Source organism: Tachysurus vachellii, chromosome 1 (assembly GCF_030014155.1).
Source record: "Tachysurus vachellii isolate PV-2020 chromosome 1, HZAU_Pvac_v1, whole genome shotgun sequence".
Lineage (NCBI taxonomy): Eukaryota > Metazoa > Chordata > Actinopteri > Siluriformes > Bagridae > Tachysurus > Tachysurus vachellii.
The window spans coordinates 24,517,807-24,536,044 of NC_083460.1; the positions used below are offsets into that span (position 1 = coordinate 24,517,807).

The 18,238-nt window shown below is 40.0% G+C and overlaps 1 protein-coding gene across 1 annotated transcript; it reads right to left on the reverse strand.

Moving 5' to 3' along the window:
- Window positions 1-1,103: 1,103 nt before the first annotated feature.
- Window positions 1,104-17,599, reverse strand: LOC132851874 (zinc transporter ZIP3-like). Its single transcript, XM_060878895.1, has 3 exons — window positions 17,516-17,599; window positions 16,834-17,143; window positions 1,104-4,121 (listed from the first exon to the last, which is right to left on the reverse strand). The coding sequence occupies exons 2-3, from the start codon at window positions 17,038-17,040 to the stop codon at window positions 3,381-3,383; spliced, it is 948 nt and encodes a 315-aa protein (XP_060734878.1). The 5' UTR covers window positions 17,041-17,143; window positions 17,516-17,599; the 3' UTR covers window positions 1,104-3,380.
- Window positions 17,600-18,238: the final 639 nt, after the last annotated feature.

Sequence of the window (18,238 nt, forward strand, 5' to 3'; positions counted from 1 at the left end):
TATCATTATGGTGAAATAATGGCATAAGATTTGTACGGCTCGTAAGATTTCTTCACAAATAGGTAACTACTGATCTAGTATTCTTATTTATCATTTTCCAGATTGGTTGAGCATTTTATTGAAACTTTGTTCCACATAGAAGGTATGAAAAAGTTACAATTCATTGACAATTCACAATTATCTCAGTGACCAGGAAAGAAGCTGAGCCTGATGAACCTCTTGGGTGACCTTGGGACCTCAAACCTGGCCAGAGTTAACACACATCTCTGCTGTAAAACACGACTCAAATCACATTTTTAGATGGCACTATTATGGTGAGCCACATCAGCAGCATCCTCAAAATGATGGGGTTCGGCATATTCTGCACTCACCACTAAACTTGTAAATCTTGGTACTGTCAGCGGTGAACCCTGTGAAAGATCTCTAGCCATTGTGATGATGGAAACCAACAATTGTTGTAAGATTGTTGTTTAATTAGAAGCACATTTTCACAGACACTACGCATAACTGAAAATCAGCAACAAATCATTTGTAGGTCAGAGCAACAATTCCAGTGTGTCAAATAATTAAACACAATAGACATGCAGTAAAAGTTTTGTTAGTTGTGTTTCTCCTTATTCCTACATGATCATTCTAGCAACAACAATGGTATATGTGTTCATTTTAAAAAATCTCTGGGATGATCGATCAGCAAAAATGTCTGGGGTAGCTAAACGTCAATCAACGAACCAATCAATAAACCAACCACACAGCCAAGCAATCAATGAACCAACCAATCAATATTTGTCCAGTGATATAGCTTTATAATGTAAGTGATAAGAACTAACCACTTTTACAAATGCTCCTCATTAAACGTAATTACAAACAGATTAATTGATTGTCTTTTTTTTAAATAAATACAAAAGTCTAGTTGGTGGTAAACTGCTAAGAGTGTGTTAGGCTTCATCACACCCCCACATCCTTGATGCTTTTTCTCCAACAGGATGTGACCTGTTTTATTCAGGTCTTTAAAAATTATATGCGTTTTATTCTTTACACAACATTCCCATCTATGCTATTACAAACTAGTAAACTGTTAAAAACAACCACAAACACACACCAACTCATCATCAAATATGTTTTATTACGACAACAAAAACATACAGGAATTCAAACAGATCATTAGATGAAGTGTAGAAAATAGTTGAATTATGATCAAGTGTCTTGTAAAGTAGACATCTTAGAAATAGACTTACGTACATACATTTAATTTCCAGTGACAAACCTACCACCAGCATTCCAGCCATGTGCTTTAGCTACATGAAGCAACTTCGGGCTTTTTGAGAGTTCATAATGTTAATAACACTTCGTTTGTTATGCTGCTGAAACGTCCTTTTTTATTTTCCTTCTTTTGGCTGCTCCCTGTTCTGGGTCGGAAACAGCAGATCGCATGGTCCGCATATTAGAGTTGGCACAGGTTTTACACCGGATGTCCTTCCTGACGTAACCTTCCCATTTTTATCCAGCACTGAGATTTAACTCTTCAGTGGCTCCCTGCCCAGGAAATGAACCGGAGCCTGACCCTGGACCACCTGCAGACTATCAGGAACAATGTACAATCAAAAGTTTGGACAAATGGCAAAATGGCCAACAAATGACCTGTTACAGTATATACCTGCCTAAAATGTAGTACAGAAGTGAAGCCACTAGAGGCAGCAGCAGAACTGCTACAACTGCACCACCTATCGAGCTGTACACAAAACTGTTTTCAGGCCCAAAATTATTTGATTACAGAAAAAGCAGTTTGAATGATTTCAGTGAACAACATACAGGACTCTAGGTTAGCTTAGTGGGACTCTCAGCTCTCAGAGGTAACAACACTGATGAGATGGAACCAAATTCCTTGTGTGTGTGTGTATATGTCAACACACTTGTCAAACCTGATTCTGGGATGCATAAAAACATTAAAAATGAAAGCGACTGAGAAGCTCTTAGCTAGTGTATTATATTTCATGAAAGGGCCATGATGGTTTTTTTAAATGCTTCAACTTTAAGATTTAATTTATCTTTTCTAGACCCGAATCCTCATTTGTAACTTTACATTGGTTATTGTTATATTATTATGGAATCATCATTGGATTGGTCCTAGAGGAGACAGCAGAGTCAGTAGAGTATTTTAAGTTGTTCCTGACAGTTCAGTTGAAATAAACAGAAATGTTCAATAGTTTTGTTACAGCCATTCACATTTACAAGCCTTATATGAAATAATATTTTTAGAGAGGTTTGATTTAAAACCCTTAAATAATTCAGTAAAAAAAAATACAACAGAACATTTCCCTTTAGAAAGGCTCATCATCTAATAAACCGTTTTTTGTGAAGGTACAAGAAAATATTGCATTTATCAAGTGAAATGAAAACAGGAGCAGAAATAAAATCACTTCTAATATTAACTTAAATACACAAATAATCTGCAGGTCGATGGACACGACCTCAAACCGAAACAGTTTCATTTATAAATATAAGACCACAACCACAAAGATGTACAAACAAATCAAATATAAAAATAGCAGGTAACTTGTGCAGCAGTGTGGGGTTTTTTTTCTATAGCATTGTGTCTAGTCTTTAAGGGTGAATGTCAATGGCGCAAATCCAAAAATTCATTATCACAGTTGTTAAATGTATTATTTGTTTCTTACGGTATATATTACTCATGTTATCGTATAGTCAAATACGACAGATGACTGTTTGAATGAGTATAATCAAGCAGATATATACAACATATCAACTTAGACCTAACGTGATTTGTTTAATGAACTGTAAGGAATAAAATCCTTTATGGTTCGAATAAATGCTACAAATTTATTCCAGAATTTTAAATATGAAGTCAAATGTTTCACCAATTTTAAACAAATAGCCTAATACTCGAACAGTGGATCTATTCAGAAACGTCATTGGTCCTGTCAAGACAGATTTAAGTTAAACACGTCCCTGGCTGCAAAACCTTTAAGATCCCTGCTGTAGCCTGTAAGGTTATATGTAGAGCTCAACACCCAGGATGCACAGAGAATAAGTCTCTCCAAAGCTACATTTTAAATCAAGTACAAAAACAAGAAGTATGTGTCGAATATTTATCACAAAGTCGTCCAGCATCGAATAAATCAGTAAGATCTAAACGTTTATGATCTGCAGTAGCACCGGTCCAACAATGCTGACAGTAATAAATCATTTCACTGTAATGAAAATGCTTTTCTGCATCTAATATGCAACTGGATCTGTATAGCCAGTATACGACTTCATGGGCATAGAAACAAGTCAGAGACAAAGTCAGGAAAATCTGGCCCTGTGGTTATGGTAGTCAGTCGAGTTACTGATCATTCACTAGGATTATTCGCTGAGATCTATCACCACTTGATAAAGACTAGACCTGCCAGTACACCATACCCTAAGACGAGGAAAAGCACTTTCAGCAACCGGTCGTGTTTGTCCTCCAGCTCTCGGGAAAGAATTTCAAAGAAAGTAATAAAAAGAAATGTGCCTGCTGCCAGGCCTTGGAGCACCACAGAAATAATACTTCCTGCCAGGTTCTGGGCGCTCTCGATACCCATTCCTAGACCAATGCCTATGGGGATCATGAGGCTGACTGTAATGGCTAGCTTGCTGGCATCCTGAAGCTGTAGTCCTGCTTTAGTCACACTAACCCCTAAAGCTATGGCTGCGAGGGTCTCGTGGATAGCCACCCCGAGAAAAAGGCTTCCTAATTTAGCTCCATCTTCCTGAAGCCCAAGGGCAAGGCCTTCGAAGACCGAGTGAGCAGAGAGGGCGAGGACGAGGCTTGCAAGCCGCAGCGGTCCTGCTCGTGTTAGTTCTGCTGGGTTGAAATGGCTGTGGTGATGAGAGTGGTGATGAGAGTGACGATGCGAGCTCCGTGCTGGAGCAATGAACGGCGTGTCATACTCCGAGTCGCTGCCTGCCTCCGAGCCGCCGGCGTTAAACGTCTCAAGGTCGATGAAGGACGGCTTCTCCTTCCTGAAAGTCAGCACAGCCTGCTCGACGAACACGGTAAGGAAAAAGCCGAGCATCATCACGGTCTCGGCCAGGGGGTAGTCGGTGCTGATATTCATCAGTTTTAGAATCTGATCCATCTGAAAACAGAACATTATTAAGATGGGATAAAGTTTCCAGACACATGGTAATTAAGTGACATTTCACACACAATATGGCCAAATGAAACGTTCTGCTTATTTTTCCTCCCCCTCCTGAAGAAGCCGCACGCACTTTAAATCATTTCAGCTCGCACACGTTCATTTGTATGTTCCTGTTAAAGGTGCTTTCTCTGAAATTTTTGAGCTTCTTAATTTTCTTCTTTTCCTAATGAGCCAAATATTTCTAAAATGTGTCATTTGCCATGTCTGCTGCTGATGTCACTAAAACTACTGAGGTAAGAGTGCAGTAAATATAGTAAATATAAATAACTTTTCAGTGATATTTATAAAGAATAATAGATCATTTTATTTCCAAACTCAAAGACTTATTTGGTGTATATAATTCTATTAATCATCATCCAGGATGAATAATTCAATTCAATTCAAATGTATTTGTATAGCGCTTTTAAAAATGGACATTGTCTCAAAGCAGCTTTACAGAACATGAGAAAACTAATACAAGAAATATTTTATTAATATTAGACTTATATTTAAATGTGTTTGTATTTATCCCCAATGAACAAGCCTGAGGTACCTGAGGTGAGGAAAAACTCCAATAGATGGAAGAGGAAGAAACCTTGAAAGGAACCAGACTCAAAAGTGAACCTCATCCTCATTTGGGTGACACCGGAGGGTGTGATTATAAATACAGTCTGACAAATGTGTATTGATTGGAGTTTTTGTCCTCAAACCACATGTAGTTGGCATCTCCTCTCATAATGTCTGAATGCTTCATGAGTGCAACTGGTACATCTCTACAATACACACCAGCCTTGTACAAAATAATGATAACATGCTTCCTACACGATATTACATTGCTCAGGTATCCAGTTGTAAAAGCACCACGTTAGAGAGCAAAGGGTTAATGTTGTGGATACATTGTGGCTTGTACAGGGTTGGAGCTGTGAGTCACAAAGCGATAACGTTGCTCCCTTATTTTGTGTGTATTTTGTGTGCGAAACACTTATTCGGTTTCCTCTGTGGAAGTAAAACTCGTCACCTTTTAAGAAAAAACACATGAAAATACATGAAAGAGTTCATGGGGTAAAAATGTGACAGAAATTGAGTTTTGTTTTCTGCTTCTGTTTTTTTTTCCCACATAAATATTGAAATTATATAACAACGTACAATTATAACAAGTATCACTGTAATTATGTACTAATTCTATAACAAATTATAGAATTAAGAAAATTATGGTTTGCGTCTCATAATTGACACAGTAGCTAATATTTGTGACATTTTAGAATTATGACTTAACATCTGCATGACCTGACATTTCATCATTCCTACTTAATATCTCGAAAATCTCTCATTTATGACTTTGTATCTCATAATTATGACTTACTATCTCATTCACCGGCTTGGTGTCTCATAATTATGAGACAATGCATGGAATTCTACAGAATCCAGTGATGCACTTTTGGGATGGAGAAGTGGAGATTTAAGGCATGGACCAGAATCTCACAACACCTTGTGGACTCCATGCAATGAAGAGCGGAGTTTGATCTCAGATTACTCTGATGTTGCTAATAAAGTAGCTTGTAAGCATGTGATCCTAGTTAAATCCTAGTCCCAGTTAAATCCCAGTCCCAGGTTGTAATGCATATGTGGACGTTTGTGGGATGCTTGTGGTTAAGGTGTTGGACTACGGACCGGAAGGTCAAGGGTCAAGAGTGTTATCAAAGGGACTGGCACATCTGGATCTTTCAAGCTGACCAAAGTTAAGAAGCAGACCAAAGTTAAGAAGCCCGCAAAGAAATCTGTGCCCAAAGTGAAACAGGCGGCCGCCAAAAAGCCTACTGCGGCTAAGAAGCCCAAGAAGATGAAGAAGCCCGTCGCTGCCACCAAAAGCCCCAAGAAGGCCAAAAAGCCGGCGACCCTGGTTTGGTGCAGCAAAAAAACAGGACAGGAACAGACTGTAACAGTTTTTACGCACAGTAAAAACAGCAGAAAAAATAATCAGTGCCCCCCTGCCCACTCCCCAGAACCAGAAACCGGGCAGGAAAAATCACCACTAACCCTTCGAACCCTGGACATAACCTCTTTCAGCTCCTCCCTTCTCGCAGGCGCTACAGAACTTTTTACTAAAACTGCCAGACACAGGAACAGTTTCTTTCCCCAGGCCCCTTATCACCCTGATCAACAACTCACCATAATTATATTCACTGTTTCTTATCTACTGTATAAGTACTGCATTATCAGGACTATCAGTCATCACATCATCTGTATATATTACACACACACTACTGCTGCTATATATTGTACAAAATTCTGTAAGAAATTACAGAAATTGCACCCAAATTCCACTCCAAGATACACATCTAAAAGAGCTCATTCCTAAAAAGGTTTAAGTATCATAAGGTAATACGTTTAGGACTCTAAACGTATAAAGTTGATTCAATTATAAATATGGGAACGGCAGCAGGACATTAAGCTTCACCACGAACAAAGGGTCTATGTGACTGCGATTACCATTTAAAGTGACCACTTGGTTGATAACAACTGTAACAATACCAAGCCAAGGTCTACGTGGCCGCGATTACCATTTAAAGTGACCACTTGGTTGATAACAACTGTAACAATACCAAGACAAGGTGTACGTGACCATGATTAACATTTAAAGACAATCAGCTAGACAACAAGGTGTAGCCCAGCCATTTGGGAGACATTCAATTCTTACACTCAACACACATTCAAAGCGGAACTTCATTTAAATTACCAAAAGGGAAAACTGTATATAATGCTTGAGCAGGATTTGCTCTGGGTTCTGATTGACTCCGATGAACCCAAAGTACGTCAGGTATTTTGTCACTGCTATGCTGGAATAAACTTCTTGTTCTTCATTAAGATCTTCAACATCATCGTCTTATTTTTACACTACGCATTTTTTATTTCTTACATTGGCGAGCCACCCAGCGAGGATTCCAAAAAAAAAAAAAAAGTGGGGAAAGGTAAGAAAAGCGATATTTTCTTCTTTTACGCTGTTTTTGATTCAGGGAACCCCCTCGTTTAAAAAAACCTAGAAAAGAAATGTTTTAGTGTAGAATTGAACATAGAGTAGAGTTTACTGATCATAAGCAGGAGGAGTTATTATTATTCTTAAGCCTATTCTGTACATTTCTGTGTAAGATTCTAACGGAACTGAATTAACCCGACGCAGTGTGGTGACAGAGTTGTATGTGAATCGTTGTTTCTAAAGTAACTGAAGCAAAGTGCTTAAGCTGATAGGTTTCTAAAGGAACTGAAACTTGTTGTGTGGTTGTTATAATTCTGTTAAGATTCTAAAGTAACTGAATCAGCCCGACGCAGTGTGGCAGTTGAATTATAGCTAAAAGTGTTTCTAAAGTAACTGAAACAGTGATAGTGTAAAGAGCCCGACGCCCTGCGGCTCTGTAGAGTTTAAAGCAATAACCCGAGGTAGTGTGGTGTTGTCTCTCAGACTGTAACAGTGTTTTAAACTTACGTTTTAAGTCCATGTACTGTGGTTAAATAAACGGTTAGGTTTTAACGCAAAGAAACCCGACGTACTGTGGTTTTGTCCGACGTACTGTGACAGTGTTAAACTAACGTTTTAAGTCCAAAAGTGCTGTGGCTAAGACTGTTTTAAAATATAACAAATAAAACCCGACGTACTGTGGTTTTGTCCAACGTACTGTGACTATGTTACATTTTAAACTGTTTGTGAGTTTGTGAGTGTTACTGTTTGCGAGTGAAAGTGTTTGTGAGGGTTATTGTTTGTGAGTGTTAGAGTGAGTGTTTGTGAGTGGTACTGTTTGTGAGTTGTGAGTGTTAAGTGTTACTATAGTTGAACTCAAGGCCAGACGGAGTGTGACTGTGTCCGAAGCAGTGAGACTTTTTGAGTTCAAAAGCCCGAAGTATTGTGGCTGTTTTGTTCATTTGCGTCCGAAGTACTGGAGCTGTGAATAAATAGATTAACGGTTAACTAGACAACCTGTAGTCACAGAAACTGTGTAAAGTTTAAAGACTAAGATTTAAAGAAAGCTGTGAGTTTGTAAAAATGGAACAGCTAATTGTTAAGTACATCGCTAAACACGGTTCTCAGGGAATGTTTGATGGAATAGAGAACATTGTTGATAAACCGTATGAGTGGGCTATTTCTAAGTTTGAAAATGATCCCAAAATGCCCAAGAACAAAAAAGGAAAAATTGCCAATGCACTGCAAGCAGTTCTTGCATCGTATAAGGTCACTAGAAAGGCTTTAAATACATTAAAGGCTGAAAACGAGCAACTGCAATCTAGACTAGATGATGGGATAATCTCTAAAAGAGATTACCAGACTAGTGAGATAATCTGGAAGGAAGACAAGATTAGGATGCAGAGTGAGCTTGCACGTCTTAAAACTAACAACAGCATGCTTAGTTCATCTGTGGAAAAATTGTTCAAAGATTTAGAAGAAGCAAAGTCTGCTTGTCAATTTTTGATAAAAAACGGCACAACTGAACCGATCAGCAGTAAGACATCTGTATGTGGCATGTGGAGTAATCAAGTTCCTGAAATGTTAGACAGTGATGAGAACTCAGAAAGAGATTCTCAGTCAGTCAGGAGTCAATACTCTGGCTGTACAGTTAAGTTCCCCATGGCTCCAGTTCACTTGACTACAACTATGCGTGCTAATGAAGGAGCGGAGGAACCAATGACGTCTACTATGGTCAGAGGGTTTAGTCCCAATGAGCTCGAAGCTGTGATTAAAAGTATTGGTAAATTTGACCCTGCCAAACAAGATCCACTAGATTTTCTTAAAGTCCTGGAGCAATATGCAGACATTTACAAATTCACAGATGGTGATGCGTGTGTGTTGTTGATTATGTGTTTGCCTGACACTTTGTCTGGAGCATTAAATCAGAAAGTCAAAACTAAGACCGCCAATAAGTTAGAGAGGAAACAGGCCCTGCTTGAAGTCCTAGGAGTGACGTCCATTAACTGGGATAAAATATCTGATGTACACATGAGGAAAGGAGAGCATCCAGTGGCATTTTCGGAGCGATTATTGGAGGCATTCAAAACTTTCAGTGGTAATCCTGACATCACTCAGGATGATGCCAGTTTTAAATCTGCTTTGCTGAGCAAATGTGATACACCCACCCGTTCTGCTGTGACAATGTTTGTAACCCACTTATCTGAATTTAAGGATATCATTGAAAAAATGACCCAGTTTTACAACAATAACACAAATGCAAAGAAATCTCATGCTGTATCAGTGGTAGGTGTTAGGAAGCCCTATCAGAATAATGGTCGCAGGGTTTCCTGGAAAAATGAGAACTACTCTGTTGTTGATAAAGAGGAAAGACCACCTCCTTTCAACCCTGATAACCACACAGGGTGTTACTCATGTGGCCAAGAAGGACATACCTCAAGGGAATGTAAATATTCCCTTCAGAGAACAAGCTCCAAAGTTGATCTGCATCAATTACAAGCCACAGTAAACCGGCTAAGCAAAGAGAATGAGGAACTGCGTTTTCGTATGGAAAAACAAAACTCTCAAACCAAATCTTCTTCAGCATAGGATTCCCAGGCCTCCATAACACATGTAGCACCCCTGTTGAGAGACAGACACGGTAGACCAATTGTAAACGTTGCTGTTGGAGGCCGAAGCAATGATTGGTTAGTGGACTCTGGTGCTTCATTAACAATTCTTCATTCAGATAATCCCCCACAGAATGGTAAAAACACACTGACACTAGAAGGTTTTGATGGAACGATCTCTCTAGCATCACAAACGGATAAAATGTCATTTCGAATAGGCAAAGATGAATTTAAACACAAAGCATGGCTAAGTAGAACTGGTGATGGTCACAGTATTTTAGGCTCTGACATTATGACTGAGCGTGGTTATGTTATTGATTATGGCAATAATTGTATCTGGCGTAACCCTCAGAGGGAAGACAAGGTTGTGGAAATTTCAGATGTGCATGCGGTACATGCAATCAGAAAGTCAGAAGATTATGATTTAGAGACGTTGTTATCGGTTGATGATCCTGAGTTATCAGATGTTTTAAATCAAAACAGAGGTGTTTTTGCAAGATCAAAACATGATTGTGGCCGAATTGATACAAGTGTGATGGAAGTGGAGATTCAAGGAAGTGACCCACCCTCCCTTAGGCAGTACAATTATCCTGAGGAGGCGAACCCATGTATACAGCGTACTGTGGATTCTCTACTAGCACAAGGTGTTATTAGACCTTGCTTTTCTCCATCATTAGCCCCAATCTGGCCTGTTCGCAAACCAGATAATTCCTGGAGATTATGTATAGACTACCGGGAGCTGAATAAATGCACTCAGACTTGTGCACCTGTAGTGGCCTCCACGCCGGATGTGTTAGCATCTCTCTTACCAGAGGCTAGTTATTACTCAGCTCTTGATGTGTCTAATGGGTTTTGGTCTATTCCATTACACCCAGAGTGTCAATACAAGTTTGCATTTAAGTTCAAAAACACGCAATACACATGGAATGTTCTCCCCCAAGGTTTTGTAAACTCTCCTACTCTCTTTCACCAGTGCTTGGCTAAGATTCTTGAACGGTTTTCTAAACCTGAATGTTTGGTTCAGTACGTGGATGACATGTTGTTACAGACGGCCACCAGGGAAGAACATCTCACATTGCTGGCAGAATTGCTTCAAATACTGAGAGAGGCAGGACTCAAATTGAATCCAAAAAAAGCTCAGTTACTTAAACCAGAAGTCACTTATCTAGGCATCAAGATAAGCAAAGGGGGGCGTACCCCTGACCCACACAAGGTAGAGACAATTCAGAGACTTCCGGTACCAGTATCAGTGACAGCTTTAAGGTCATTTCTAGGCATAGTAGGATTTTGTCGAGAATTCATTGAGGGCTTTGCGGACATTGCAAGGCCTCTGAACACCCTACTGTCAGGGAATAAGAAGAAGAAGGATTCCTTGACTTGGGGGCCTGAACATCAGACAGCATTTGAAACATTGAAAACAGCATTAATTGATGCTCCAGCTTTACGTAACCCTGATAGAACACAACCGTTTATTTTACAAACTGCTGCAACAGAGGAGGCAATTTCAGCTGTTCTCCTTCAAGAAGTGCAGGGAACATTGCGGCCCATTGCTTATGCGTCTCGAGTACTTTCCCCAGTGGAAAAAACTTTTGATTTGTGTACCCGACACCTTCTGTCTGTTCACTGGGCAATGTCACATTTTGAGTACATATATGGTTTCAATCACGTCACCCTACATACCCCACATACACCACTGCAACTTCTTCTCAATGGAAAGGTTAAGGGAGTGTCTAGTGCTAGACTAGGCAGGTGGACATTAGATTTAGGATCTAAGAATTTGACAACTGTGTACAAACCCCACTCAATGCTACCCCGAACACTCTTGTATGAAGGTACGCCACACACTTGTGAAAATGAACACACTCGGTCTCCTGGGAGTGTTTTTGAAGTAAGGGCTATTGAAGGAGCTGTGGATGTGTATGTTGATGGTTCTAGATACTGGCGAGATGGGCAATACCATACTGGTTTTGCCATTCATTCTGATAGAGGAGATTTCCTGTACAAATGTCCGGCTCAGTTTTCAGCACAGAAAGCAGAAGTAACAGCGGTACTACAGGTATTAAATGTTATCCCTGATTCAGACTTGAATATCTATTCAGATTCGGCATTTGTTGTTAATTCCCTTACAGAGTATTTGCCAATTTGGCAGAAAAGGGGTTTTACTAGTGCGGATGGTCAACCTTTGGTGCATTGTGGCCCTATTCAAGCTTTGTGGTCAGTTGCAAAGAATAGTACCCAAAGGATTGCAGTGTTGAAAGTCAAAGCCCACCAAAAGAAAGGGACAGACAAGCACGGTGATGGAAATTTGTTGGTTGATGAGCTAGCAAAGAAGGCTGCTGTGGAAGGAACAACAGTTTCAGATATCACAGTACAAGACGTAATTGCAACCATTAACATTAGAGACCCAGTTGATCTGAAAAGAGCTCAACAATGTGACCCATTAATAACAGAAGCAATCAGAATCAAGAAAAATGAACAAAGGATTGTGGTTGGCCCATTTGCCCAGTATGATACACATTTGCTGGTACATGATGACATTCTGTTGTATAAATGTAAAGACACTCCAGTGTGGGTTCCACCTACAGGATTGCGGACTGATATTTTGTATCATATCCACAATCAGGGGGGACACTTAGGTGTAACAAAAGTGAACGACAGGATAGGAAATATGTTCTGGTGGCCAGGAATGGATAAGGATGTGAAAGATTACTGTGCAAATTGTTTAACATGTGCTCAAATTAACCCATCATCGGTTAAAAAGAAGGGCTCTTTAAGACCGACATGCCTTGCTGAAGGCCCATGGACAAATCTCCAGATTGATTATATTGGTCCTCTACCTGCAGCAAAAGGTGGATATAGGTATATTCTAGTGGTTATTGACACATTTAGCAAATGGATTGAGGCATTTCCTATCAAGTCTGACACAGCATCTAACACTGCACGAGTACTGTGGGAGCAAATTTACTGTAGATTTGGCCTCCCTCTGAGTCTGGAAAGTGATAGAGGTACCCATTTCACTGGGAAAATTCATACGGATCTTGCCAAACTGCTTGGAATAAAGCATCGGCTTCATATAGCACACCACCCACAATCCTCAGGAGGAGTAGAGAGATCAAACCGAACACTGAAAACAGCTCTGAAGAAAATGGTGTTGGAAAACGGCCCCAATTGGGCTCAGAACCTTCCAAGCATATTAATGTCAGTAAGAGGAGTCGTCCACAAAAGCACAGGTTATAGTCCCCATGAGTTGATGACAGGAAGAAAAATGAGACTACCTGAACACCTTTTCTTTGAAATCCCCAAACCAATGATTGAAGGGTGGACATCCGAGACATTTTTAAAGAATCTGTGTTGCTCTTTACCTGCCATGTGTAACCAAGCTGCACAGCAGATTGGACTCAGTCAAAGATACAACAAGATGTATTATGATCAGGATGTACACAATCATAAATTTGAGCTTGGTGATGTAGTCATGGTAAAGAACTATCATCATGAGGGTCCCTGGACCGCTAACTGGGCAGGACCATACACAGTGATTGACAAATGTGGAGATACCGTCTACAAAGTCTGTCATAAAACTAAAAACCGACAACCAGTGAAGAAATGGTTTCACATTGATCAACTGAAACCATACAAAGGTGCAGATGGCACTCTTACAGAGCCATTGCCAACAAAAAGTTAAAACTGAATATCGTATTAGGACCAAGTTAAGAAAATGTGTCCTATACTGTGAAAAAGGGGGGAGGGGCATTGTTTTTTTGTACATTGTTTTGTGTGTGCTTGGTTTTTCAGAATTTCCTGACTAAAAGGAAAAAATGTGGCGATGGGTCCAAGCAGTGGTCCTTCCGATGATGATAATGACGCAAGAGTGTCCCGACCTGCAACCAGCTCCTACTTCTGGCGTGATGACGAGACCATATCCAGGGGTGCTGATCAACAACCTCCAGTGGATCCACGTTCCAGTACTCGCCAATCTAACTGCGTGGTCTCCAGATTTGGATGAGCGATGCCGGGGAGAGAGTGTAACAGAAATGTACAAAGATCTTCTGACAACGGCCTTCCTGAGATACCACGGCGCTGTAGCTACCAGCTCATCCACAGAGCAGATGCTGGAAGAACATCCAAAAGAACACATGGAGGATAGCTCTTCTAGACGAAAGTTGTTAGGATTTGTTGACAGTATGCTTGGAGCCACTGGAACGGGTTTGGGTATATCCAATTGGATAAGTGCTCAGGAACTTAGACAAAATGAACTCAAACTAAAAGCTCTCATCGGACAGCAGGTTCTGCAAACAGATGCTTACCTGCAAGAGGGACTAAGCGAAGAAAGGGAAACTGTCCAGGAGGTACACACTATTGCATCCGCACTCTCCATCATAGCTCAACATACAAAAAAGGCATTCAATACTATGCAGAAACAGTTATACTGCTCACAGTTTGCCTCCATTAAGCATCAGGAAATCACCCAAATTCTGAATGAAGTATTGGCCGGAAAGGTCCCGCCTACTCTCTTCACTGAGGAAGTCTTTATGAAGTGGTTTGGACTGAAAGACTGTTTTAACTCTACCTCGGATAATTTAAAGACTTTTATGGATAAATTGGGTAAATGCAAATTGCCTATCCCATACAGTTACATCATCCAAATGGCCAGGATTTCTTCTCATCCTATTCCTGCTGGATTTTATAGCCCTTTGGATTATGGTCCTTTAATGGAAGGTATACACTTGCCATTCACTCGCCGTGGAGGTGAACCATCAAAATCCACCAACAGAGTTCCACCCATTCAGATCTTGAGGTGGTGGAATGAGACTGTGATCAATAAACCTAAGGACACTTCTTGGGCCTGCTCGGCTGGTAATAGTTTTGAAAGATTTGGTTGTTTTATGAGACAAATGTATGCTATGCTTTTGACTATTTCTGTCCCAGTTTTTCAAAAAGAGCAAATGTTTGAAAGGATCCTGAGTGTGGACAATCTGGGAATATTACAGGAAAATGTGTTAAAGGAGAGAAGGAATCTACCCAGATTTATCACACAGTTACCATCAGGAGAATGGCGAGGATTGAACACAGAGTGTTGTGACAAAACTCCATTTGGGTTTATTTGTGAATGTGACGCCTTGGAAAAACAACCATTATGTGGGGCACCCCAAACTAATTATGAGACTTGTGAAATCCATCTAACGCATGTTCACAATAATTTTACAAGAGTAATAGTTTCAAACAGGAAAACATGTGTCACCACAACTCTCAATCACTTTTCTGTCTTTGTTAATGATAACCAGACACTTTGTCAGATTAACGACACCTCATTTTGTATAACACCAGATACAGCTTGGTCAATAGGAAAGTATTACTTCCCATATGTGAATATTACCCAACAAACACTATCACTGAATCCAGAGGAACAACTAGGTTTTGTGGAAGATATCCCCGAATTTGATTTTGAGTTACCAAAGTTGGATAATATGCTAATGTCACTAATGCAGAGAAAAGACGACCATATTGTTAAAGCTCAACAAGGTCTTGTGGGAAAAGATAATGTTTTGACTAAACAAATGCATGGTGGTGATTTGGTTATTGCCTATTCTGATCTGATTTGGGATGTAACTTTCAAAACTGCTGTGTGTGTATGCATCTTTCTCATTCTTTGTCAATGCATGATGTTAGGTTGTATGTGTACCATATTGAAACGACAGATTGCAGATAATTCAATGATCAATGTGGGACGTTCCCGTTGGCTGTGATGGTTTCTGAATGTCTCTGCTCCAAACCCAAGTAATATTTTACATAGAACCAAATTTTAAGAAGAAAACCTTGATAAGTTTGCCTTATGGAATGGAGCTAAAACCAGTGTGCGTGAGGTGAAGTTTCTATGACGGGTAAGATTCTCTGAGGGCCGAAGGGGAACAACCTAAGGCAGGGCTTCACCGACACTGGGCACCTGCCCAAAATGGGAGGTGTGATCTGTATTAAGGAAGTGATGTGATGCTTCAGGGCCAAAAGCATCAAAGGGGGGACTGTAAGAAATTACAGAAATTGCACCCAAATTCCACTCCAAGATACACATCTAAAAGAGCTCATTCCTAAAAAGGTTTAAGTATCATAAGGTAATACGTTTAGGACTCTAAACGTATAAAGTTGATTCAATTATAAATATGGGAACGGCAGCAGGACATTAAGCTTCACCACGAACAAAGGGTCTATGTGACTGCGATTACCATTTAAAGTGACCACTTGGTTGATAACAACTGTAACAATACCAAGCCAAGGTCTACGTGGCCGCGATTACCATTTAAAGTGACCACTTGGTTGATAACAACTGTAACAATACCAAGACAAGGTGTACGTGACCATGATTAACATTTAAAGACAATCAGCTAGACAACAAGGTGTAGCCCAGCCATTTGGGAGACATTCAATTCTTACACTCAACACACATTCAAAGCGGAACTTCATTTAAATTACCAAAAGGGAAAACTGTATATAATGCTTGAGCAGGATTTGCTCTGGGTTCTGATTGACTCCGATGAACCCAAAGTACGTCAGGTATTTTGTCACTGCTATGCTGGAATAAACTTCTTGTTCTTCATTAAGATCTTCAACATCATCGTCTTATTTTTACACTACGCATTTTTTATTTCTTACAATTCATAATATTGCACAATATTGTTATTTGCACTCCCAAACTTTATGTACATAACTGATCAGTCATATTCTATATTCATATTTAACACTCATTCTGTCTATATTGTATCTCATCTGCATTGTATTGTATAGTATAGTGTTATTTATGTCTGTACTGAGAGTCACAAACAGCTGTAACCAAATTCCTTGTGTGTGTCAACACAATTGGCCAATAAACCTGATTCTGATTATGATGTGGTAATCTGTTGGACTACCAATTGGAAGGTTGTGAGTTCGATTCCTATGTCCACCAAGCTGCCACTGCTGGGCCCCTGAGCAAGGCCCTTAACCCTCAATTGTATAAAAATGAGATAAAATGTAAGTCGCTCTGGATAAGTGTGTCTACTAAATGTAAAGTAGTTTAGTTAAACGTCTAGCTTGTTAATAAACTAAAGAGTTGTATATGAGGCTCTATAACACTCACCTTGTCTCTGACAGCAGGCAGAAGGGCATTAAAGCAGGTGGCCAGAAACACACCACCTCCAAAAGAGTTGCTGAAGGAAACTGCCCTCCTGTAGCGCACAGCCTTGTCCAGGTCCGACTGCATCACTCTCACAGGGATGAGAATTCCCCCCAGCATCAGGACAAACATGCCCAAAAGGCACAGGATTTTAGCTACAACCATCTCCATGTTTCTGATTCTAATAGTAGGTTTATCAGGAAAACTGCAGCATGGCTTAACCAAAAACAGCCTCCTTTATCTCCATCAGACTCGAACACTATCCCTGATTGATCTGGAATAAACAGGAGTTACAGTTAATTCTGACCGTCATTATTTGTTTTTACTCTCAACTGATACAATGCAGAGCAGGCTAAGCACTGTGCTAGTCAAGAACATTGCTAGCAAAAATCAGTCCTATTTACGTGCTGACTTTAGCATTAATGCTAATTCGGTTTTCAGTTTTGTTGAAATATCTTATGTGCTAATTATTAAACTAAGAATCTGTCAGAATTCCTTGATATTGTTGATACAATCCTGGCTAGCTAGTAAGTGCTAAGAGCTATACGAGCTAACGCATTTTAAGCTGCCTACAAATCTAAAATCTGGTACCAAGATGGATTTAAACCGAATAAGGTTAAGATGATAAACGTCTCCTTGTTGTTACCTGCATTTTCCTGCTTACTTCCGTTTGTACAAGAACCTGTCCGGTTTCTATTCGCTGGTGTGGCTGAATGTCAAATAGCTCCCTGCTCCCTATGTAGGCGCCCTAAACGAGTCTAACCCTATTCTGTAAAGTGGAATAACAATAATACTGTGCTCGTGTCTTCATAAGGGAACATTTGAAGACTTTAGCAGGAAGGAATTAATGTGAAGTCTCTTATGAACTCAGACAGAAAGACTCTAAACTGTTAGATCTTCAGGAGCTCTTGGTTGCACAAAATTACACTTGACTACAAACTGTTGTAGAAAGGACATTATTTAATTTACATTATTTTTTGTCACCCAAATGATGATGGATTCCCTTCTGAACCTTCTTCCTCATATCAGGGAGTTTCTTTCCTTCTTACCGTCACCTCAGGCTTACTCATTGGGGGATACACAATAGAGATAAATAGTAATTTAATTTGAAACTGTTCCATTTTTATTTTGTTTCCTTTCCAAACCTTCTTCCTCATATCATTTCAGGGAGTTTTTCCTTACCGTCAGCTCAGGCTTGCTCGTTTGCGATACATTCATTCATTCATCTTCTACCGCTTATCCGAACTACCTCTGGTCACAGGGAGCCTGTGCCTATCTCAGGCGTCATCGGGCATCAAGGCAGGATACACCCTGGACGGAGTGCCAACCCATCGCAGGGCACACACACACACACTCTCATTCACACACT

Excerpts from the sequence above, each read along its gene's own strand:
- LOC132851874 (XM_060878895.1), bottom strand. The coding sequence starts at position 17,040 with ATGGAGATGGTTGTAGCTAAAATCCTGTGCCTTTTGGGCATGTTTGTC. Across the intron at positions 4,122-16,833 it reads TGCCTGCTGTCAGAGACAAG|ATGGATCAGATTCTAAAACT; the intron begins GTGAGTGTTATA and ends TTCTGTTTTCAG.